The following is a 24,068-nucleotide window of genomic DNA, read 5'->3' as shown; positions in this document are numbered from 1 at the left end:
GCGGAGGTGCTCGTCGATTGCCAGTGTTGGGTGAGGCGCTGGAAAAGTGATGTCCTGGAAACGCATCTCACGGCCTTCCTGCACCTGCTGAGTGTGAGAAGATGGAGCAACTGGAACCTGACACCTTGCTGCTGGAAACCTTTGCCCGGGCAGCGCGGGGGGATCCTGGCGCGTGGCCGCTCCTCCAGCACCCGGCGAGTGGGGGAGGCTGACGAGAAGGCTGTGTGCGAGGGGAGGGGGGGAGAGAGGAGGAGGTGGCTTCCTCCTGACGCCATTTCCGAGGGGCCGAGATATATAAATGAGCCGGTTGCTGCAGTGCCCCATCTGGGATCCTCAGCCAGGGCACTGGCGTAGACGCGCACGGTGCTGGTCTCCCCCCGGCACCTCGCCTGGAGCCCCCACGCCAGGGACAGACTCACCCTCTGCCCCTTTCTCCCTCCCTCCACCCCGCCAGCACCATGAGCCGCCCGGCAGTGCTCGCCGTCCTGCTCCTGGCCGTGCCGGGTAAGTGGGGCCGGGCTGGGCGCCGTGTCCCCCCGGCTGCCGGGACCCTCAGCCCGGCGGACCGCGCCACCGCGCCCAGCTCCGCTCCCGCCGCGGCCCCTTCAGCACCGCGGACAGCGGCCGCCGCAAGGTCACTGGCCGAGGGCCGCGCCGGGCCCTGCCTGCCCCGCGCCCCCGGGCACTGCCAGCCTGGGGACGGGACCTTCCCTTCCCTTCCCTTCCCTTCCCTTCCCTTCCCTTCCCTTCCCTTCCCTTCCCTTCCCTTCCCTTCCCTTCCCTTCCCTTCCCTTCCCTTCCCTTCCCTTCCCTTCCCTTCCCTTCCCTTCCCTTCCCTTCCCTTCCCTTCCCTTCCCTTCCCTTCCCTTCCCTTCCCTTCCCTTCTTCCCTTCCCTTCTTCCCTTCCCTTCTTCCCTTCCCTTCTTCCCTTCCCTTCTTCCCTTCCCTTCCCTTCCCTTCCCTTCCCTTCCCTTCCCTTCCCTTCCCTTCCCTTCCCTCTCCCTCTCCCGAGGGGGGGCACAATGCACACATCCAGCTGCTGCACCGCCCAGGGACCACTTCTACCAGAGACAGATGCCCCTCTTCTCCACTCCCTTTTTTAGCAGGACAGGATTTCTCTGCTTGTCTCCCAGAGGAGGTGAATAACAAGCTCTCCTTTTTTCCCCCTCCCCTCACCTTACAGCCATCTCCCTTCCCGTGACAAACGACATGAATAAAGGTGACACTAAGGTAAGGATGGGCCTGTATTGGAAGGGGCAAGTGAAGATGAAGGATGTAATGTTTAACCTCCACACCTAGCTGTTTGGTTTTTGGCTGCTCCTGCTGAATTACCCTGTAGGAAGTGCCAGGGATTTGCATGAGATCCCTACAGCAGGATCCATCCCTGCTCCCTTCCTACAAGGCTTTACCCTTTATACATCCACTTCTGGGCACCTGGGCAGGAGGGAAGTCCCTCAGGATGTACCAGAGGGAGCAAACAAGCTTGTCTAGACAGTGGTGAGGCTGGGGATGGAGGTTGGGTATAACTCTCCCTAGTCCTCCTACTTTCACCTTTTCAAAGCTCCCAACAGGAGGTGACTCAGGGTAGAGTGGGGGGAGATGTGATTCAGGAACAGGCATTGCTGGAACTGTGTGTATTTTGGGGGGTGTATACATCTGTGTTTGTATGTGTGTGGTGTGTTACTTAAACATGCATGTTCCTGAAAAATAGGCAACTGGCTACTCTCAGACTGCTAATCTGTCCCATCCTCAGTTACTGCTCAGCCTGTCTGGATGGCTACGAGCAGTGCGGGACTTGGCTGACCTCTCCAGCCTTATTCTGTGCATAGATCTGTGTCATACCTCTCTGACATTCATAGCTGCAATTTGCAAGTGTGTGTAGTCTCAAAGAGCTTTTGGCACCTAAATGCTTGTGTAGGTGTGTTTGCCTGTGTTGATCTGTGACAGAACCCCACCCTTCCTGGTATTTATAACTCCTATAGTCTTTCAGGTGAGCGATCTCTGAGCTGCCCAAATTAAGACTTCTACAGAAATTAATGTCCAGAAAGGAAACTCCAGCCCTTTACCCCTTACATCTTGAACTTCTTTCTTTGTTTCCTGAAATCTTCTAGCCACATAATGTTTTTTCCCCAGTCAGCAGTAGAGGACGGCGCATTCACGTCAGTCTCAGCCACAGGCTCCATTGCACAGTGTCTCTGCTCATTACCTACAGGGCAAGTGCCATGAGAAACGCCTCCTCGTCTCCTGTCAGATGTGCCTGGGCCTGGAGACCTGTTGCTTTGTTAAGACTTTTAGCCTGCTTAGCCCTTCCTGGGGCTGAGCCATGAGCTGTGAGCCACTGGGAGCCTGCTTCAGGCCGTGTGCTGCTAACTGAGAAAGGGGACTCAGGGCAAGCACTTGCCCCTTCAACTGGCCATGCCAGAGTGGGATGCTCATTGGGCATCTGGTGGGATGATCCATTAATCCCACAATTTTCCTTGTGCGATCTAGTCCCCAATATGTTCTGTGTGTAAAACATTGTGCTTTTGTGGAAGCTGTGCAACTCCATGGAGATGCCTCCACCAAGTAAGGTTTATTTCCCAAGCCTGCCCCCTCCCTGGGTACTGACACAGGCTCTACCTGAGAGCAAAATCAGACCACACCTTTCTTTTGAATTTGCTGCAACTGAAAGTAGCCATTAGGGCTCTTCTGCCTTCACCATCCTTTGAGACACAGCATTTCAGTGAAGGAAGTCCTGGTCTCATTAGATGGATCAGGGCAGGGACATCATCACATGGGTACAGCAGTGAGCACTGCAGCCCTTCCTACACAACATGCTCTGTACCACCAGCATTTGTGGGTGACTCAGGGCTATGTAATGGGTACTCAGCACCTGCAGGCCTTTCCTGGGCAGCTCATCAGGCTTTCCTTACACCAAGGGCTTTCCATGGGGAGCTGAACATGATCAAAGCATTTACAGTATCTCTGGTGTTTGCCCACTCTTGTGCTCAAAGGACACTATTTCTCAATTAAAACCATACATTTCAGAAGGGCCTGAGCATAGCCAAGCTCAAACGTGGTGAAGTCTATCCTTGTAAGGACATGATCCTTTGGAGATTTCTGTGTAGGGACAGCATGAGCAGCTCTTAAGGATCTAGTTACATGTTCACAATTAGAGGCTAGCTATGGCAAAATTTCAGTCCAAGTTTCTGCACTGGATAAATTACTTTCATTTGGAAAGAATCTCCTCCATTTCCTGATGCAGGCTGTTATTTCATGACCTTGTGAAACGTCACTTTGCAAGACTTGCTATTACAAAAAGTCAAGGAGACTGTTGTGGAATGACTGCACTCTTCATTTCATTATGTTACAAAGTTCCTCCATAGAGCTGGCCATATTTCTGTGGTGACTGATGTGTTTCTTTGTGTTCAGACAAAGACCTTAACTCAGCTTAGAAATCTTCAAAAAGTTTGTATAGAGTATCTCATTGGCCCAGATTCTTATTTCTCATGCTGAGAAAGTCGTTACTTCTGAAGCTTCTTCAAATACTGCTGCAATAAGTGGCTCCAGAGGTTGGGAAACATGGGAAGGAAGTATAAGAATCTGGGGTGTGTTCTATTTAATGGTAGAGTGAAGTGACTGAAAGTCATCTAAAATCAATATTAATGGATTGCTTGTGGTATAGGAGAATGATACAAGGGAAATTTCCCCGCTTTCTTTTCCTTTGATCTTTCTTGTAACTTCAAATCCAGCAATCCCCTCAAAATGTTTAAGTAAGTGTTCAGGATTTTATGGCAGTGATCTGTAAAAGCAGAATTCTCTCCTTACACAGGGCGAAAATTTGCCCATTCCAGCTGGTCAATGAATATATCTGATTGCTTGAATGGGCAACATTGTAGATGACTGGGAGTTGCTGACTTGTGTTTAATTTCTACTGCAGCCACAGTGCTCTGCTCTCCTGAGAATGGCACCTTGTGAGGGAGGTCAGGGCTCTTAGGACTGCCAGCAGAAATCATCAGGAGAAAGAGGTTCAGTGTGTGATTTTTTTTGTCCCCAAGGCTTACTTGTATTCTTTTTTTTCAATGTAGCCTCTTTTTTTCCACAGGCAGTTGTAAGCCCTGCATACTTTCTAGGCTGCTTTATAAATAATCATCCTTTTGAACTAAACAGCCTAATTCCTGCACCACTAAGGGCACCAGACTGTAGTGAATGCTGTTTTCTCTCCTGTGTGACTGTTTGGGTCTACCATGACCACACAGCAGGGCTCCTGGTGGCCTGTCTCAGTGTGGCAAGGATGCCTTCACCCATGCCAGAGGTGCCACCTTGCCTTTGCGTCCGTGGCTTTCATTCTCCTATGACACATACAGCCCTGGGTGATCCCTGTGGGATCAGCGGTGCTGCTAAGAGCTAAGCCTGCAATCTCAGTACAGGGGACAAACTACATAAATAATGCTTCTCATTTTACACCAAAGAAAAGGGCTGCTGGAAAGGGCAGGCCCAGAGTTCATACTGTCTGGGAAGCTGCCTCAGGCAGTTGCAAATGCTTCCAAGGAATGTGTCAGAACTTCCTTGCTTTCAAATGACGTGCCTCCATGTACAGCTCTTCCAGTCTATAATAGATGGCTTGAACACTAAAGCACAAGGTCAACCCCTTCTCCAGAGTGTCTTGTCCTTCTCTAGGGCTTGAGAGCAGTATTCCTCATCTGTGTTTGAAAGTACAATTTGCCTCACCTTGCCCTCCATGCCTGGCTGCAGCCTAACTGTGGTGCCCTTCTCAGGGCTCAAATAGCTTGCAAGATTTCAAGGTCACCTACTGAAGAGCTATGACCACTTGTTGCTTTCTACAACCTCCCACTGAGCCCTTTTATGAGATGCAGGTTGAGAAGATTTTGAGCTTTCTATGTATATATCCAGATCCCCTCCAATCTCCTGACGTGCCCAGCCTCTGGGATGGGCTGGAGTCATGAGATCCTCAGCTGAAGTGTGTGTCATGTTGAAGAAGCTCTTTCCATTGCCATGTGTCATTTGCTCACTTCTCAGTTTCAGCAGGTACCTTCTGTTCCTGTGTTAGGTAAAACAGGAACTGAACATTCAGTTCTGGCTCAACCAGAAAAGCAAGAAGATCTGTGTCATCATCTGCTGCATTTTAGCCTTGGTAACAAATAGATTTAGGAGAAAAAGACAAAAAAGCAGTGCTTTAATTTGTATTTTTGTCTCTTTCTAGGTGATGAAGTGCATTGTAGAGGTCATCTCTGACACTTTATCGAAGCCAAATCCCCTGCCGATCAGCGAGGAATGCCTAGAAACACTCAGAGGAGGTAGAGGCTCAGATTTAATGCTGGGTATCAGCAAGAGCAGATCTGGCAAGCAGGGGCTGCTGCTGCCCTGACCCATACTCTAGCGCCTGACAAGGGGTCCCCGACACACTCACCTTCCTCATCGTCACCCCACCGGGCTGCACCAGGCCCCAGAAGCAGGGACAGAGCTGCTGCTCAGCCCAGGCCATGCATCATGCTGGCTCCGTGGCCAGGGGAGTGCTGGGTGACATGACGCTGCCTGGTTTTCATGGGACCTTCCTGTCATCTTAACCACACAGTTAAGACATGCCACAGCAAATCAGGCCAAGGGAGAGAAAAGAGAAAATGAAAAGGGAGGCGGATTTGGAGTACTTTTCATTTCCTGGGAGGGGGGGGAGGTTGTCTTTGACCACCTTCTGTACCAAGTCTCCCCTATTGCAGATGAACGAATCATTTCTATCCTTCGCCACCAAAATTTATTGAAGGAACTTCAGGAAATTGCTGCTCAAGGTACAGTGTCACTATAGTTATTTGGGAAGAGGGGTTTCATTTGTTGTAGCCCCTCACACAGTTTTGTTGTCTGGGGTTTTTTGTATTTTACATTAATTTGACATCATATAAATGTGCCCTGGGAAACACAGTTCCAGGACTTCCAGTAGATACTAGGTGAGTGAGGGCAGGAATTTTGCTATAATAATTCCGTTACGCATCTGATGATTTAAATGACTGTCAACGTAGCTTGGTGGTGGTGCAGAGCGTAGGCATTTGGGGGCAGGAGAACCCTAAAAGGAAATACTATAATTTAATTCAACAAATAACTACCAGCTCCCTCTTTGTGCAGCTGGAGTCTAGCAGTAAACCCAGGTGTGTCAGAAGGGAAGCCTGACTGAGCACTGAGTGGGACTTGCATCTAAAAGACCCCAGTGAAAATTTCCTTGAGCTAATGGGGATTTTCTGTTGGCTTTCTTAACTTGAATGCAAGTTTCTTTGGTTTGGAGAGGTGCAGGCTTCTCTCTGTGGGTCAATGTGGGAGCAGCAGCAGCACAGAGCTGTGCAAAGGGGTGTGCAAAGAGAAAAAGGTCTATTCTCAGGTGCCTATGTCCCCAGGGCTGATGTGCAGGTCCCAGGCAAGGCTAACTTCAAAGCCAGTGCAGGTCCCTCTGCCCGGGTGGTCTGGTTGAGGCTGCAACAGGGCTCTCCCCAGGCTGCAGGGAGAGAAGCTCCTGGCCTTCCCTCTTCCTTCTCCCTGGGGTAACTCAGATGGCAGCCCTCCCTCACCAGGGCGTCCCTGTGCCCTGCTCCTGTGTGGCACAGCTGCCAGGGATGGCTGGAAGACAGTGCCACCAGACTGCTTCCAGAGCAGGGAAGCCACAGAGGCAACAGGGAGAAGGGAGAGGAAAAATTCAGGAGGTCAATATTGGGAGAGAGCCTCATGCAGCTCCCAAAGCCATAGTTTGGTCACTACCCATATGCCACTGGTGGAGGGGCCAGCGGGGCAGTGACCTCAGACGGGCTCCATGGATGCTCTGGTGATCCAGAAGAAAGAAACCTGGGCCTCTTCAGTGCACTGGGATGCTGCTGCCCAGGCACACCAGGGTTGTGAGGGGGAGTGCTCAGCTATCAGGCTGTGCCATACAGCATGGAGTCCACATGAAGGGACTTGTTTCACAGAGCTGCATCTTGCTCCACTCTTTCCTTGGCTTGAGCCCATCACACCATTTTGTCCCGGGGTAACATGAACTCTAATCTACAGATCACAGTGACTGGGGGTGGAAGAGTCATGTAGGCCAAGGGAAAAGCAAAGATGTCTATCTTGGTCTCCTCTGTGCTGCCTACAGCTGGTCCTGCTTAGGCTGGAGAGCTCACACCATCCAGCTCTGCCCAGTGTGGGGCTAGAGAGGACTGGGCTGGCAGTGTTGGCTCTTGCCTTTGCATTAAGGTATAGAAGCAGGGCGTGAGCTGGGTTAGACAGGGCTTGCTTGGCTTGCAGATCCTATTGGGATAGGGCTGCCCAGGGAGCACTGGTTGCCAGGACAGCTGCGCTCTGACCTCCAGCTCATGCTGCCTTCAGATACCTTTTCTGGGGTGTTGCTTTTGTCAAGCTGGCTCCATAATCCCAGAAGCTAAGGTGTGTGGCCTTGGAGCCCCAGACTATCCCCGGAGCAGGAATGAATGCTGCTTCTTCCTCCCAGTGCCCTGGGGAGAGTGGCCCCCACAGCCAGGCTAGAGGGCACAGAGGCTCTCAGTGCTCACCTCAACAGAGCTACGTGGGCAGCATCTGGCAGGAGGCAATTTTTATCCTTCAGTACTCCAATGCTTAAGTCTTTTGTTGGCCTCAGTGTGCTGCAGTTCAGCATCTCTTATTGCCTAGCTCACCATTAATATTAGTTTTCCTAGCAACCCTGCTTCTCTGTTTGTTTAGAGACCTTTTTCTTTCCTGCAGATGGTGATGTTTTTGATGGTGGCTTTGTTCCCGCACTTGATTCATCCTCCAGTCTCACTTCTCTTTGCAGCTCCCCTTTGGCAGATTTGTCCATTGTAGAAAATATACATATAATTATAAAGGGCAGAGAACTATTATCCCACCTCTACTTTCTGAAAGACAGGACAGGCTGTTGCCTTTCCCTACTTTTTGTTACTTGATGCAGGTGCCAATGAGAGAACTCAGCAGCAGAAGAAAAACAGTGGCTTTGAAGATGAACTTTCCGAAGTCCTTGAAAGTCAGAATGACAAGAACAAGCAGAGAGGTCAGTGTCAGCCTTTCCCCCCAGGAAATCCAGGTCAGGCTGTAAACAAGGATGTTCTTTCTAACAGCCTTGATATGTCCATCTGCTTCTCATTTAGGCATCTTCTTTGATGCTGCCGCTGACACACACAAGCAACCCAGTGTTTGCTTTGTTCTTTACCAGTTTAAACAACATGTAATTTCTGAGCTATAGTAACTGGTGATGGTCAAGCTGTTACCAAACTGATACTGATCTTTTCCACCCTGCTGCCAACACTGTCACTCACTCCTAATGCTTCAAATGAGTCACAGCTAGGGAAATCCCATGCTGAAAGACTCAGTGACATAGGCAAGAGTGATCTGGGTCTGCTCCTGCTGCCCTTGTTTCCAGGCATCCAAGATAGTAGGTTATGGGTCTCTGAAGGGAAAATTGAACTTGGGATACACGTAGTACACACACTCACACAGAAGACCACATTCAGCTCGCATTTCCCCTTGTCACTATATTTCCATGGCCTGGCTAGACAGGCAGTGTAGCGGAAAGGAGGGTTCGGCACCTTCCCTTTTCCACATCAGGAAGACACGATGCCAATGTGGGGTGATATGATTTCTTGTCCAGCCACAGCACCCCCGCAGAGGGTCTCAAGCGGGATCTGGGGTGTGTGGCTGAGCCATGGCGGGAGAGTGATACCACAATGTCAGCCCAAAGGTGCCCAAAGCAATGAGGAGCAATACCCCTGGGGGCTGCTGCTGCAGCCAGCACGGCCAAAAGCCAACAGAGAGGATGGGTGGCACTGGGTCTCCCTCCTGCCATGGCAGACCTGAGCCTCGTGCTCCAGCAGTGTGGAGACAGCATGAGGATGAAGCGCAGCATGTTGGGCTGCCCAGGCCCGCAGGCAGCCCAGTGACACCAGTGCGGTGTCACCGGTGGTCACCAGCCCTGTGTGACTGGCTCTCTGCATGCCCTCACCCTAGCACGCTCCTCAGCCCTGCCCGGGGCTGCGCTTGCCTTTCCATACCCATCTGGCTTTTCCCACTGCTCTTTAGCCCCCCCACCTTTTCTTTTGCAAAGTGATTTCTATGGCTAAGTGTGTTAAAAGAGGCCAGTCTCTGACATGAGCAAGAGCAAATACCCAGCCCACATTAAGCTCCTGCTGAGTAGCTGCTTTGCAGAAGCAGAGCTCGCCCTCACTCCCCCTGGCTCACCTGCAAACAGTGGTGGCTGCCTCTTCAACCTGGTGGGAGAAATAAGGATGCAGTGTTAGCGCAGCACTCGGAGCAGGGAGAGCTGTACAAGTGCTGTATTACACTCCTAAATCGTTTCATTTTACATGCGACCTGGTTTCATGCGGGCAAGTTTGTTGCTGGCATCTCAAGAGGTGGCGATGAGGACCGTGCTGCAGCAAAGCACTTCGGCATATGTTTAACTTCAGCCTTGTGAGTCTCTCTGGGACAGCAGGCACCAGTGAGAGCACCGGCTTGCTTGAATGCAAGCATATGTTGAAGTGACTTGTGAAAGGTTCCATGGGCTGGTTAAGCAGATTGCTGAGCAGGGCTGAAGCTCCCTAAGAAATGCATGGGCTTTGCTGGTTGCGAAATGAGCTCTCAGGAGAGGTGTTGCTTCTTGCTCGTCCCTCTGCAGATGCAGCAGTGGAGCGCCCTGAAGAGGAGCAGCCCACAGGGTCCCTGGCTGAGCTGGCAGCACAGAAAACCCAGCAAAATGAAGATTCAAGAGAGGAAGGAAAAAACAGCCTGGAGGAGAGGGAGTCCAGGCCACGGGATGCTGACCCTGGCAAGAAGGAGGATGGAGAGGAAGCAGAGAGCAATGAGATTGGGGACATAGAGCATGCCCAGCGAGACGAAGCTTTGGACAACCGCATCAGCAAATTCTTCAGCAAAGATGAGCAGCAGCAGCGAGGGGATGAAGAAGAGCAGCCCAGAGGCCCCAGGGACAGCCTGGAGCTCGAGGATGAGGGAGAGCAGCTATCCAGGCAGGGCCAGGAGCAGAGCAAGCAGGTGGCAGGGGAGCGTGTGGAGCGGGAGGATGACGGAGGAGACGATGCTGCAGAGGAGGACCCTACCGAAGCAGAGAGGTCACTTGATCTGGCTGAGGAGGACGAGGAGGCTGAGGAGATGGAGGGAGATGGCAGTACGTATCTCAGACAACTGCACTGATACCTCCCCAGGGTGAGCTGAGAGCACTGAGACAGATGGATAAGAGGCTTTAAAGCCTGAAAGTTCAGGCAGGTGCTTACCGGGTTTACAGAAATACCCCCACAGACAGCCACCCAGACCCCCCCGCAAGCACCCGACCATGGGGGCCCACACACAGTGGGTAACAGGCCCGGCAGCTGCCTGCTGCTCAGTTTTCATAGCACCTGGGGACAACTAATTTCTTTTTCTTGAACTTCCTACGTGGTTTTTGACTGCTGCCTCCAAGCCCTGTTACTGACACGGTGATGTGAGAGTGGGTATTTCCAGAATCCTGGGAAAATGGGCCTAAGTCATGAAACCCACCTTGCATCACCCCTGAAGGTTTGGTTCAAAGGTGGAGCGTAATTAGGTTAACACTTGTGCTCACTGTTGCGTTTAATGCTCTTTCAGATGACAACGCTCTGGGATTTGGCAAAGATGGGCGGAGCTCTGAGGAGGACGAGGAGGAAGAGCAGCCCCAGGCACTGAGAGGAGGAAGGCATCACCTGGAGGATGAGGGGATGCAGGAGGAGGAAGACACCTTCCAGCCCAGGGATGCCAAAAGTGAGGAGATGGAGGAGGAGTCCTCCAGAGAGTGGGAAGACTCCAAGAGGTGGAACAAAATGGATGAGCTGGCCAAGCAGCTGACATCAAAGAAGCGCATGGAGGAAAATGATAGTGGGGAAGACCCAGACAGGTCCATGAAAATGGCATTTAGGTCCCGCAAGTATGATTTCAGTAGTCCAGAGGAAGATGTGAGGAGGTCATGGAAGCATCACTCGAAGGAGGACAGCAGTGAAGGAGGCTTCCCGCTTGCTCCCATGCCTGAAGAAAAGAAGGATGAGGAAGGCAGTGCTAACAGGAGAACGGAGGTTGGTATACATAGGCTTAAGAATAAATCCCACCCTGTTATTACTTGGCAATCCAAACTATGCTTGGAGATGTGGATGGTACCTTGGCATTATGGAGCCAGCATTAGTTCTCTGTGACGTTAAGGAGATGCTTGGTAACCTTTTAGTCATTCAGCCCTAGGATTATTGAGATTTGCACCTGGCTGTGCCTTTGGTTTTTATCCTTGTTTTAGTGACTAGTGCAAAAACATGCCCTGCCCCAGAGAGTCTTGAAAATGTGACAGGACTTTTGTACTGGTCTGTGCTGGACATGGCGACCAGAGCTATATCTGGAGCCTGGGGGCGGGTCTTGTGTCCCAAAGCCCCTCCAAGTCAAAAGGAATGCTTTCCTTGGCTCAGGGAGAAGTGAGTATTGTCAGACCTCCTACAGAGGTAAACCAGAGACACAGCCATGGTGAGATAGCTGGGTCATTGGAGTGGAAATGGTTGACAGATATGGGAATACATCCAAGCCAGGCTTCCAAAGTCAGAGACATCCTTCCCTGGTACTTTGCATGATCATACAATCATAGAATCATTTAGGTTGGAAAAGACCTTCAAGATCATCAAGTCCAACCACTAACCATGCCCACTAAACCATGTCCCTAAGCGCCACATCTACACGTCTTTTAAATACCTCCAGGGATGGTGACTCAACCACTTCCCTGGGCAGCCTGTTCTAATGCTTGACAACCCTTTTGGTGAAGAAATGTTTCCTAATATCCAACCTAAACCTCCCCTGCCACAACTTGAGGCCATTTCCTCTCATCCTATCACTTGCTACTTGGGAGAAGAGACCAGCACCCACCTCACTACAACCTCCTTTCAGGCAGTTGTAGAGAGCGAGAAGGTCTCCCCTCAGCCTCCTCTTCTCCAGACTAAACAACCCCAGTTCCCTCCGCCACTCCTCATAAGACTTGTGCTCCAGGCCCCTCACCAGTTTGGTTGCCCTTCTCTGGACACGCTCCAGCACCTCAATGTTTTTCCTGTAGTGAGGGGCCCAAAACTGAACACAGTACTCGAGGTGCGGCCTCACCAGTGCTGAATACAGGGGAACAATCACCTCCCTGCTCCTGCTGGCCACAGTATTTCTGATACAGGCCAGGATGCTGTTGGCCTTCTTGGCCACCTGGGCACACTGCTGGCTCATATTCCTCTGGCTGTCAACCAGCACCCCCAGGTCTTTTTCTGCCGGGCAGCTTTGCGTATGGATGCTATGTGGTAGCTCAGCACCTCCCTGGCAGCCAGGAGTGGCGGTTTCACCTTTGTGCTGAGGCCCAGCTGCAGACATGGGTGTTTATTTGGGATAGTGCAGGGAGCTGGACAGTGGGGCTGGGCACGGGCTCTGCCAGTGTTTGCTCTGGGACAAGCCATGATCAGGTGCCTGGGAACAGACTGGGACAGCAGGTGAGTAAAGCCAGTTTGCTGCAGCTCTCTTGCCTCCAAAACACCCCTCGTGCCTTAGCTATGCACCAAAACATTGCCCAAAGGTTTCCTGTCAGCGTCCCCCACTGAGAGGGCATCCATCTCCAGTCGTGTTGGTTCAAAGCAAAGCCAAACATCTCAGCTCTGAGGAGGAATGCAGCAGGTGCCTGCCAAGGAGGTATGCACCTGCCCCATCCACCTCCTCACCTGCTTATGTCCCAGGTCTCTCCCCCAAGAAGGCTGCTCCGCACCCACCCCTGCCAGCAGCTCTGGGGTGCAACTTGTCTGCAAGGTGGTGGGCTCAGCCTCCAAACACGGACTGGGAAGGAAGTTGTTGAGGCTGTAAAACTGCTATGTTTACAGTTGCAATGACACTTTTTATTGTTTGGGTTTTTTTTTTAAACTAGATCAGGGCCTCTGGGAGTCAGTGAGGAGCCGTCACACCAGGCACCCAGCAGTGAGGGAAAGGAAGGCACAGGCTCCAGCTCTGCCAGAGCAGCTGCCATCCTGTCCCCTCTCCTCACTTTCAGGCTGCGTGACTTGGCCAGCAAGGCACAGCCAGAGGCTGAGAGTGCTGTCCCCTGTGCTCACGGGGGCTCAGCCTATGGGGTCAGGCAGGAGCGAGCCAGGGCGCACGGGCACAGCGCAAGGCAGTGGTTTGGGTCTGACCTCTCCTTTCTTTGGGTGCTGTGGAGGATCTCAGCACAGCGCGATTTTCTCACTTCCTGAGGGCTCTGGTTGCAGCCAAAGCTCTCCTCCAGCAAGGTGCATCTCAGCCGGCTGCTCCCTGACCCACTGCAAACAAAACACAGTGGAACAGCTGCTTGGGCTCAGTCTGGCTCCCCTGGGTGCTGGTGGGCACCCCGAGCTGCTAGCACACTGCTGTAGCTGGAGCCTTCCCAGAGGCTGCGCCAAGAGCCCTGCGGAGGGGCAGCATGAGTTTTTCCCTGTTCAGCACAATAGCTCAGGGATGAGAAAAGTGCCTTTTTTTTTTACATACTTTCCTTTTTCCCACCAACCACATACAGTGCACACCAGTGGCTCAGCATCTGCCCATGCTTGACAGCTGCTGCCAACAGTGGCAAGGCTCTGCTCTCTCCGCACAGGAGAGGGGCCATCACCTCAGCTCTGCCGACAGAAAAAGGCACTTTTAGCACGAACAGTCCCAAGTTTGCTCCCTCAGAGTCTGCTGCCGCGCTGGCGAGCGCGTGATCTGTGGCGAGCCCCAGCTGACGGCAGCCGTGAGGGACAGGCCGGGCTGGGGCTGAGCAGCGAGACAGGGCCAGTTGCGTATGACCAGAGTTCAGGCAAAACCACGCAGTTACAAATTTGAGTACCTGCGCTAAATAAAATAGCTTCAGGTGACAGCATATATATACAAGGGCCACTATAGAAAAGCCACCAAGCAGTGGGCAGTTTGAGCCTTTAAACTGATGGCTTCCTCAGTCACTATTTTCCCCAGCGGAAAAGCCTCTTCTGGTACTGGAGGTGCATGTGGACACCCAGCACAGCGTGGGGAGAGGGGACACTGCTGTCCCTTCCACGAACAGGGCACATGCTGCACTTGCTGCAGATGGCAGGCACCTGTGCCCATCTGGGTTTGACACCACTGCCTCAACGCAGGCGCCCGGTGCTGTTCAGCAGCGCCTGCCTCAGCTCCGGCTTGCCAGCCGCTATCTCCCTCCAGCCCCATGCTCTGGAGGGAAAGACCTGTTGGGGCTGCCCTGCCGGGCAGCAGGGATGGTGGCTGCATGTCTTGTCCCCATCACCAGCTGCAGCGATTTAACATTAGGACAGGACTAATTGGTGTTGTGCACAGACATCTGTCCAGAGGGGCAAAGGCAGGAGCGGGCTGAGGGGATGGGGCAAGACATGGCTGTGCTCTTGCCACCACTGGCAGCTAGCCCTGGGCAAGGCTTTCCATAGCTCTGGGGGGCGATGGCTGCCCACCTGCGGCTGCTGACACATGCCCTGGGCTTTCGTTGCAGGACCAGGAGCTGGAGAGCCTGGCTGCCATCGAGGCCGAGCTGGAGCGCGTCGCCCACAAGCTGCATGAGCTGAGGCGAGGCTGAGGGCCCCAGCCTTCCCCGCGCAGGTGAAAGCCACCACCGCCGTCCTCCTCTCCCCCCTGCCCCACGTTTTCATTTCCTGATTTAAAAGCAATTAAGCTGGAGCAGAAGCATTGTGCCTAGGAAACCGACCTTGCTAGCATCCAGGCCTGCCTGCCTCGCCATAGTGTTGTGCCCATCGCTGCTTCTTCACCTCACGCTCCCCTGTCCACACAGATGCCCACCCGCCCGGCTGGGTGCCTGTGGGCGCGAAGCGCAACCTACATGTGTATTTTCTGTCTGGGTGGGGTTTTTTCCCTCTTTTTTTTAAAAGACAAGACAGCTTTCTAGAAAGTTCTCCTTCCACCGGTAGTTTCACTGGGTAAAAAACTGCAATAACTTGTTATCTTTTGATTAAAAGCTGAGAACTCTGACTGTAATATATTCTATATAAAAAATTTATCTAAGGAAAAATAAAACTGCAGTGGGTTGCTTCCTTTGTTTTGGCAGCTTCAGTCTTGGTTGTCAGCACGCTGCGGGGCTTGTTTGGTCCTGGCAGAGAGGAGGGGGAATGGAGGCCTCCCCTCACCACAGACACCTTGTGATGGCGTTTCCCTCCTCACCCAGGCTCCAGCGCTGCTGCCCACCGAGGCCCAGCATCGAGGAGACCTCCCTGAGGTCCCGAGCGCCGCGGGGCTCTCCCTGCCCGCCTGGGGCCCGGCGGTGCCGTACAGCCCAGCCCCGACGCTGGGTGTCCCGCGTGCTTCAGTGAGATGTGGGTCACGTCCGTAGTTCATCGATGAACGCAGGGTTGACCAGAGAGGAAACAGGTTAGAAGTTTAAACACTGGGGCAATACTTAACGAAGTCAAGCTTTTTGGACAATGCACAAGTGGGTTAAAAAAAAAAAGTAACAAATAGGCTGGTCACAAGGAAAACTCTACCGGTCTCTGTTCCCCCAGAAGTGAAGGCTGGTCCTGAGGGGACACCCCTCCTGCGCGTTGGCTCACAGGAGCCGTGGTGGCCTGCCGGCACAGCACTAACGGGCAGAACCTTCCCCATCCTTTGGGCTTCAGGCCGATCTCCAGCTGGAGGACTGGGTGGTGTCCGGGCTCGGGAAGCTTGCCCCAAGTGTCTCTGAACACCGATCATAGGATTTTAGACTTCCTATGTGTATCAGCAGGAGAGGAAAAGAGCATCCCGCTGCCAGGGCTGTATCCCACCCCCCAGTTCGAAGCTCAGTTGTCTCCCATCACCTGCAGCCCACAGAACAGCCAAGATGCTCAGGGAATGGCTGCCAGGCTTTGAACTCAACACAGTCCTTTATTCTGCTAAAAAGATCAGCGCTGTTGGCCCGTAGAGAGCTTCCCCAGGGAGGGCCGGAGGAGCTGCTGAGGGGGCAGTGCGCCTCGCCCCCAGCCCTGGGCGGCCACACAGCAAGCGGCAGGGGGAAGCAGCGCGGCTGAGGCACGGCCCGAAAGCTGCCCCGGCACAGGGCGCGAGCCGGGACAAGGCACAGCGTGAGAGCCTGGCTGGGGAAAGTGCACCGGCGTGAGGTGTGAGTCTCCCAACTCCACCCTGAGGGGGACGATCGCATGCTCATTAACCTCAGGGAAATGTGCGTTGGAACAGATGTGAAACCAAAGCCGTTCCACAGAAACAGTACTAAAATGTCAGTTATTAGGGAGTTCATCCAGCTGTAAAAGTCACATTTTACATACTGATCTTAATTTCAATTTTAATTTGAATATTGTATTTAGTTTCTCCTTTTTTTTTTTTTGTGGCAGAGTCTCTGCCGGTAGCATTACCCATGCAACCCCTTGCAAACTCAGGTCTATGTGTCACAATAAATTCACAGAAACCCTCAGCCACCACCCACATCAAAACAAAAAAAACCCCAAACCAAAAAACCAACCCCAAATCCAAGAAACCAAACAACCCACCATAAAAATGCAGCCACCTCCAAAGGCGTTAGACAAGCTTTTCCACAAAGGATGGTGGCAGCAGACAGAACTTGTCTATTGCTGCTGCAAAATCAACAAGAGGAAAAATAACATTACTTGATGAAGCTATTATAAATACTGTCTTAATTGAATATTCAAGTAATCACAAACATTCGGGACCCAAGGACTTTCTTCAAAGGGAAAGATGGAATTCAAGGCCTGAGCCCTGGATCTCGGAGGATGCCCCACCAGCTGGTAAACGCTGTCCCTCCGACTGGCTGTACCTCTGCTCTACGGCATCTCTCAGCTCACCGCTGCAGGGCTTGGCCTTGGGGCTGACAGCAAGTGCTGATCCCCAGGCAGTGTTTACATGAGCGCCCTTGCTGAGAGTACTTGTTGCTTAGCAAAATTTAATGCTGCTGGGTGAGATAGCTATCCTTCCTGCACTAGCCAAAATAGTGTCCTGATTAAAAATCCTGCTAGGTTTTGAGAAATCAAGAATTCCCTATCCAGGATGATGAAGGAAGAATCAGCCCAGAAGCCTATGCTAGGAATAAATGTTTAAGTACAGCAGTAGCCTAAATCCCAGTGATGTTTAGCCATGTTACATAGTAAGGTAAAAACAGCTGACTTCCCAGCAGTGTTAGAAAAGAAATCAAACCAAATCTTGCTGGTACAAGGAGGTCCAAAGTAACTGCTAACAACTGCACTGGGGAAGGATGTGAAAACCAAATTCTCATGAAAAGGGGCTTCCCCCAATGAGCTGCTCACCTCGCTGCCCTATCTGCTCATAAAGAGAAAGCAAAGTAGAACTTGTTATAAGGCATTTATTTTTATTAGGTGTTGGAAAGGGACAATTCTGTCTTCAAAACAATTACAGAAAGAATGCCACAATACCTACTGCATATTGCTTTACTGTTGAAACCAAAACATTGTCCAAAAATAGGTGCTTGGCAAATGAAAAGAAAATGAATATATTACCCTTGAAATCAATGCTGTTAAATGAAAGCACCATCTTCATTGTCAGATCTGATCAGTCATGCAATTGACGATGCCAAATAGCAAGTATTTTTGGTTTTTACAGTAAGCCATGGTCTTTTAAGGGTTTATGTAATTCTATATAAATTTAAGTACAAAATGGGAATTATGTTTCAAAAATAACAGTGAACCAGGCTGAAGCGAATCACAAGACACTTGTTAACACTGTACAGCTGAATTTGAACACAGATATCAATGAACTTGTAAAACCTAGCACGCACACGAAATGGTCCCCCAGATTCAGCCATGCTTAGGTAGGGAGCAATGCTGGAGAGTGAAGGAGAATATCCAACACTAGTCACACCCAGAGGGACAGTTTTCTCAAAATCATTGGGATCCCAAGGAATTGTTGTTACTCCATTTTAAGAACAACTGCATTTTAGTATGTGGCTCTCACAAGGGTATACACAAGCCGTATCAAATACTGAATCAGAAATAAATAATAAAAGATAAATCTAATACATCTTTTATTTTTAATAATTTTTTTTTACAGCACTGACTTTACAAGAGGATAAACAACTCATTTTTAGGGGCTGAAACAAAGAATTCACTATTTTATACTCAGCATATACTCAACCTTTTAATAACTTTATATATGAATATATGACTTTTCACACAAAAAATGTTAAAATAATTTATATCTAAAAAACTACTGTGTAAAGAACAAAGGAGGAAATAAAATGTGGGTTTCCTTAAAAATGATGGAAGAGGAAGACCTGATTTTCATGAACTCCATTCCCTGTTTCAGCCATTTCTGGAGTTTCAGAAGATTTCCAGGCCATCAACAAAAACTTCCCAACACATAGGGAGCCTTCTGCAAACTCATGGCATGGTGGGCAAAGGCACCTGCTAAGGAGCTCATGTGGCCCACAGGCATCTGCTAGCATCAGCCCCAGTGGATTCAGGGTAAGAAAGGTGGAGAGAAAGAAAACATCTCCCCAGATTGCTATTAAAAATGTAGGAGTGAAATTCTGGACCACTGGTATCATGATGTCCACTGGCAAGGATTTTACTCCCAAGCCCTACCTCTCCTCGCCCTCCTTCTGCATCACAGATAGAGGACATTTTCTTACAGTGGATTTTTTATTTCCACAGGAAAACTGCCCCAGCAGCAGGGGTGGACCAGACCCCAACACCCACCTACACGCACACAGCAAGAACAATTCCCATTGCTTGCTGCAGATGCGACCATGCTTGTGTTGCTGAGGAATCGCTCCAACATCTCCTTTCATACCTGGATCCTCTCAGACTTCAACCATCTTTAATTATTTTTGGGGCCATGTAACCATGACAGAAACCATGGAGGATCTAAACCCCATCCAGTCAAAAGCTCAAGTGTTGATGGCCTGGACCCACAGAGAGTGAACAGGGAAAGGAAAGGTAGTGAAGATGTGGAAAGTACTTTTCTGGAGGTTACATTCCTCTGAAATAGATATTAAAGCAATATTACAAATAAAATCAGCAATGTGATCTGCAATGGCGTGTCTGTTTATCTATGAAAGCAAGAGATTATATTAAAGGAAATATTTTAATCTACACAAAGCATTTTCACATACTCCTAATTACAAAACACACAGTTGCAACACCATAAAGTAATTGTATACTGAATACAGAAATCAATACATCTCCTACTGAAAAGGAGAGAGGAAAAGAAAATTAGCAGGGTAATGCAAGTGAACTCCTGCAAGTGTGCACATGGGGAGACTGCTACAAACTCAAAATAGACTCTATTCACTAAAAAAAACCAAAATCCAAGATTTTCTGCACAGCTGTGGAAGGCAAGGCTGCAAGCTAGTGTGAAAAAGCCTGACTTGCTTGACACTGCTGCCACGCAAAGACTTTGGGAAAACAGTGTTAGTCTAAGAATTGATAAGCCTGGATTTTTTTTTATTGGATGGAAACAACAGAAGCATTTTTCCTTTGTTTCGCTCTTTTTTGCCAGCCAATTCAAACACCTCTGGCCCCATTTATTCTGTTGCCTTTGGACTGTATCCTGCCTGTTACATACCCACTACTCCACCTGGTTGTTCCCTGGCTGGATATGGCCCTCAGTTAATCTGGAGAACTTGAGGCTTTATCTTGAGCAATCCTCATTACCTCATGAAGCCTCAGGGTCGGGTTCTTAATTTGTACTCATCTATAACGAAAACATATTACACTGGTAGTTTTCCATCTGAGCAACCTGCTGCAGACCTCCTCTGCACAAACATTCTCACATTGAGGATGGAGATCATTAAACAGCTTTATCATTCCAACAGTCGGAACAGTATTAATAAAAACAGTGCATCCTATCTACCGACCAGGCTGGTCAGTCGGCTCCTACAGCACAAAGGTTGAATAGGCAGACATGTGGTTAACCAAAGGCAAAACAGCATCGGCCCAGTGGTAGTTCTGCGTTACACAAACCACAAGTGTCAGCATCAATGCTCCTAGTTAGGCTGCATTTCTGCCGTTGGTTTTCATGTAACGATGGGGATGTTCTGGTACAGTCATTACAAACCCAAGCATAACGTGGCAAAGTCAGCTAGTGGAGGAGGAGGATGGTGATGGCTTTACATCGTAGGCAGTAGTAATACCACTCGGGTTCTCTTCAACAGGGAAAAATCTTCACCTACTGACGCCAATTACATAATTACAGTGGAAACCAGAGTCCCATCTCCTCCATCATGCTGACACAAAACCTGGAGAAATTCCAGTAAGCTAATGGTGTTCTTGTGGAATTCTAACAGTGAAGCAGAACAGAAATAGATCGCTAAAAAGCTAACTGGTGACCACATAATTTTAATATAATTGCTCCCATCAACACAGCGATAATAGCTATGCCTCTGAAAACACAGCAGAACCTTTTCTAACCATAACAACAGAATTCAAACACACATTATGGAAAATCTCCCTCAGATTGTCTGCAATTTTAAGAGCAAGGGCATTGTGGTATGGTCCAATACTACTAGACTCCTCTACTTTTACAAAAAAAGACAAGACTACAGAATATTAACTAACTTACTGTGAAGCTTATCTTAAATCAAAACTATCCTGAACTTATCAAATGAGGCAGCAATTCAGAAAAGCACTTTAGCACAGGCTTAATAACATACACATGCTCGAATGTTTTGCAATAATGTAATTGTATGTCTGGATACTTGGTAATTTACAGTTTTGGCTTTTAAAAGTTGGTCTCCCAATTTGCCCCTGTGATTTAGCAACATTCTAGTATAAGAGCCATAATAATAATTTCTGCAAGGAAATATAGTAGTACAGCAATTGCATGGTAATTTATGTGAAAACTCTATTGTAATGCCACATCACAACAGGTACCTACATATCTGCACCTGGTAAATTAAAGTGACACTGACACATTTGATAAATAAAAAATAAATTACAGACTATGGGAAAAATGTCACTGATCACACCAGTGACCTAAACTTGTTTTCTAGTTACTGCCAAGGTCTGGAGTAATATTTAAATATAGTTTTTCTGCAAGCCTTCAGAGAATTACAAAATAAACTTCTAACAATCATTTGTAAACAAGTTTAAAATGCACAATATATTTCAGTAGTTTATTTTGGAGAAATAAAGCAGTGCAAAATAGGCCAACCAAAATTCAGAAGGCAGCCAGGAAAATAAAATTCTTATTTGATGTTCTAACTAGGAAACAGCATACAGACATTTCCATTGGATCCAACACTCAGATTCATGTAAACATACTTAGTTTGAAAGGTCTTGATTTACTAACCCAGTTTTAACATCATTGCTTCTTCCCCACCACCCAATAAAAAAAAAAACAAAACCAAAAAAAACCTAAGCCATTGTAATAAAGGGAGCAAAAGGCAAGTCTACAAACACTCCACCAGCTGGTTACAAGAAAGTACCATACAAAAATATGCACTGGCAAGTTCCTTCCTGAGGGTATCTTTTGTTACACATGTAACATAAAAACACTTTTTATTTTAAACAAACAAAAACAAACCTCAAACTGTAGATGTCACTTTTATTTTAGTCATGGCTTTACGAAAGGTTTGGTCTATCATTAATACTTTTATAAACCCTTACCTATGTACATCTGACTCACACCACGACCACCCGAGACGTGCGAGCTGCACACGATATGGGATCCAGCAGCCTCAAAGCACAGAAGGGTTGTGAAGCATGCCCCGCTCAGAACTGGCCTGCAATAGTCGAGGAAGTTGGCTGCGTTTATGCGCATCCTAGAATTTGACAGATACCACACTCATAAGGTCCTTGCAGTCCCTATAGAAGTATCTTAAAATTAGTAACCCCTCCAGAGGTGGAATAATCTTCTCTTCTTACATCATCCTCAAAAATCCAATCCTGGCTACAGGAAATTCCCAAGAATGGTATTTTGGGAACAACCCCAATCTCTCCTAAGTAAAACCCACTGTTTACACAAAAAATCTGCTACACAACACTCTTAAAAACTTTTTCCCCTCCAGGACTGGTACCATCAGGTAGGGTGGTGACATCTTTTATACAGTTTACTCCTCTCTCCATGGTCTACCTGGGCTTTAAGCTCTAGATCCTTTCCTTTTGAGTAGGTATTTAACACATGATACTAAACAAACTGGTATTAAATGCTGCACTGATGGATGCTTTACAAATACCTGCTATAGAAAGACAGAAATTCCCATATCTGCAAGCTAGGAGCTTAACTAAGGAAATTTTCTTAACACCACCCCTCTTAAATGTATTTTAGGGCTTATATGGGGAAGGGAAGGCCACTCTGTCTACCAAAATAGTGTCTCTGTTCTCAGCGCTGACAGACTTGGGTACTTCCAGTTTAGTGTTCAGAATTAGCAAAAGTTGCAGGAATTCTCAACAGCAGAAGATGCTGCCATGCTAGAAGATGCAATAGAGGGTGAACGCTGTAGGTTTACTGCGTATATCAAGAGATACAATTTGGCTGTGCTACAGTTTACAGTTAGTATTAAGCACTATTGTAAATTACCACACAGCCTCACCTGGCAGCTTGCAACAAAATAATGTGGTCTCTAAGCTAGAGCTGTCATGTACTTCTACCTCATACAAAGGTACACAATTCTGCTTATATTTAATTTGCAAAAGAAAAACAAAATGCACAGCAGCATGGATCTGTGGAAGGCAACAACTGTGTTACCCCTTAGGATCCGCAGATCAGGTGCACTACTCCAAGGAAAATGCACAGCTCTGATTGCCAGCCTTTTTGCAGAGCTGTCCCAGAGTCCTCACAAGTGCAATGGAGGAAGAATTAAATTCTCTGCTAAGAGATGAGCTGCTTCCATTAACTCTTCTAGGATTTCACCACTAGCAGATGATTGAAAGGATGATATTTAATCTACTACATCACTCAACCTAACTATCGGTACCCTGTCTGGATCAAACGTGTTGCTGTTGCCAAGAGTGGTTAGAAGCTGCTTTTGCCTGAAGCAATGAGGCCTGGGGGAAGAACTGCAAAGCTGGAACTGGGGTGGTCACTTTGGTTCTGCACCCTGAACAACCAGTCTGCTGTCCTACTCAAAGTGCCGCAGCTTCACAGCAAGCTACCTGTCAACATCTTGACTAATCAATGTTTCAAGAGATTTGGTTTAGTGATACTGAAGTTGTCTTAGCTTTCTTTTGCAATGGCCTACCTGGAAAAAGGGAACAGGGAATATTTAGGCAAAAATCTCTAGCACTGTTACATTCAGATACTGCATTTCAACATTATTATCTTCTTGATACCATGAGGTCCGATTTTAAAATGCTGGTCACCAGTGATTACAAAGAAAAATAGAAATAAAAGAGCAACCCTCCCACAATGAAAGGACTAGTGTTATAACCCACGTGTGTGTAAACTCACTACAGATTTGCAACTGGAATCTGATGAAATGGGTCTGAATCACTTTCTCGCCCTCCTCCTTTCAGTCCATTTCATCAGCATATCAGGTTACATCAAATGGAAGGTTTTTTAATTTTGCTTTTTTGTGTTGGTTTTTTTTTCATTTTTCACAATTGTATTGTTACAGCCTGATCTGGTTCTGGGACCACAATTTGTATCCCTGTGGCTTTTTCTTAGTCCATGGCATTGGCAAGTTATTGAGAAGAAGCTTTTGTTGCCAATGTAGCGACGCAGTGCTGCTGGAAGCTGGGAGACACTGCTGAGTTGCAGCCTAGTCTCTGGTGTTGCAGTTTTACTGAGCTGTTGGTCTCGCTTTCCACAATCCAGGAGGAGTCTTTTCCCATGACGCTGAGACAGCCTGTGCTAGCGCAGCATATCCGCTCGTCCATGATCCCGCTGGTCTGCTCTGCCAGGAGCTTGCTGCGGTTTAGTTGGGTCACCTCAGGTGCCTGACCCTGCAGGACAGCAGCTATGTGGTTCAGGAGATCAGTGAAAAATTCGGAAACACCCTCGTAACCTGAAAAGAGGAAAAATGAAGGAGAGAAAAAAAGGCAATTAAGTCATTTTCATAAGTTCTTTGAAAGGCTTCTTCTACCAGTTTATTTCTTGGGTTATCCTTGCACTTCCAGTGATAATAAAAAGGCTTCTTTTCCATGACA

The 24,068-nt window shown here is 48.8% G+C and overlaps 2 protein-coding genes across 4 annotated transcripts in view; one reads left to right on the top strand and one right to left on the bottom strand.

Annotated features, from left to right (window-relative positions):
- The first annotated feature begins 296 nt into the window (after positions 1-296).
- On the top strand, positions 297-15,053 carry CHGA (chromogranin A). Of its 2 annotated transcripts, XM_069783589.1 has the most exons (8): positions 299-504; positions 1,184-1,230; positions 5,204-5,297; positions 5,718-5,786; positions 7,925-8,023; positions 9,644-10,158; positions 10,611-11,066; positions 14,498-15,053. In XM_069783589.1, the coding sequence occupies exons 1-8, from the start codon at positions 459-461 to the stop codon at positions 14,579-14,581; spliced, it is 1,410 nt and encodes a 469-aa protein (XP_069639690.1). In that variant the 5' UTR covers positions 299-458; the 3' UTR covers positions 14,582-15,053. The 2 variants fall into 2 exon arrangements, with proteins under 2 accessions (XP_069639691.1, XP_069639690.1); XM_069783590.1 differs by lacking the exon at positions 7,925-8,023 and having other exon boundaries at positions 297-504.
- Positions 15,054-17,312: 2,259 nt separating this feature from the next.
- ITPK1 (inositol-tetrakisphosphate 1-kinase) overlaps positions 17,313-24,068 on the bottom strand; it is a 158,644-nt gene continuing 151,888 nt past the window's right edge. For both annotated transcript variants that reach the window (XM_069783587.1, XM_069783588.1), the window contains exon 11: positions 17,313-23,926. In XM_069783587.1, coding sequence (XP_069639688.1) covers positions 23,604-23,926 — 323 coding nt within the window. In that variant the 3' untranslated portion in view covers positions 17,313-23,603. The remainder of the gene's footprint in view (positions 23,927-24,068) is intronic.

This window comes from Haliaeetus albicilla, chromosome 5 (assembly GCF_947461875.1).
Source record: "Haliaeetus albicilla chromosome 5, bHalAlb1.1, whole genome shotgun sequence".
NCBI lineage: Eukaryota > Metazoa > Chordata > Aves > Accipitriformes > Accipitridae > Haliaeetus > Haliaeetus albicilla.
Note: the sequence above shows the minus strand (reverse complement) of the source record. Positions and strands in the feature narration are given on the sequence as shown.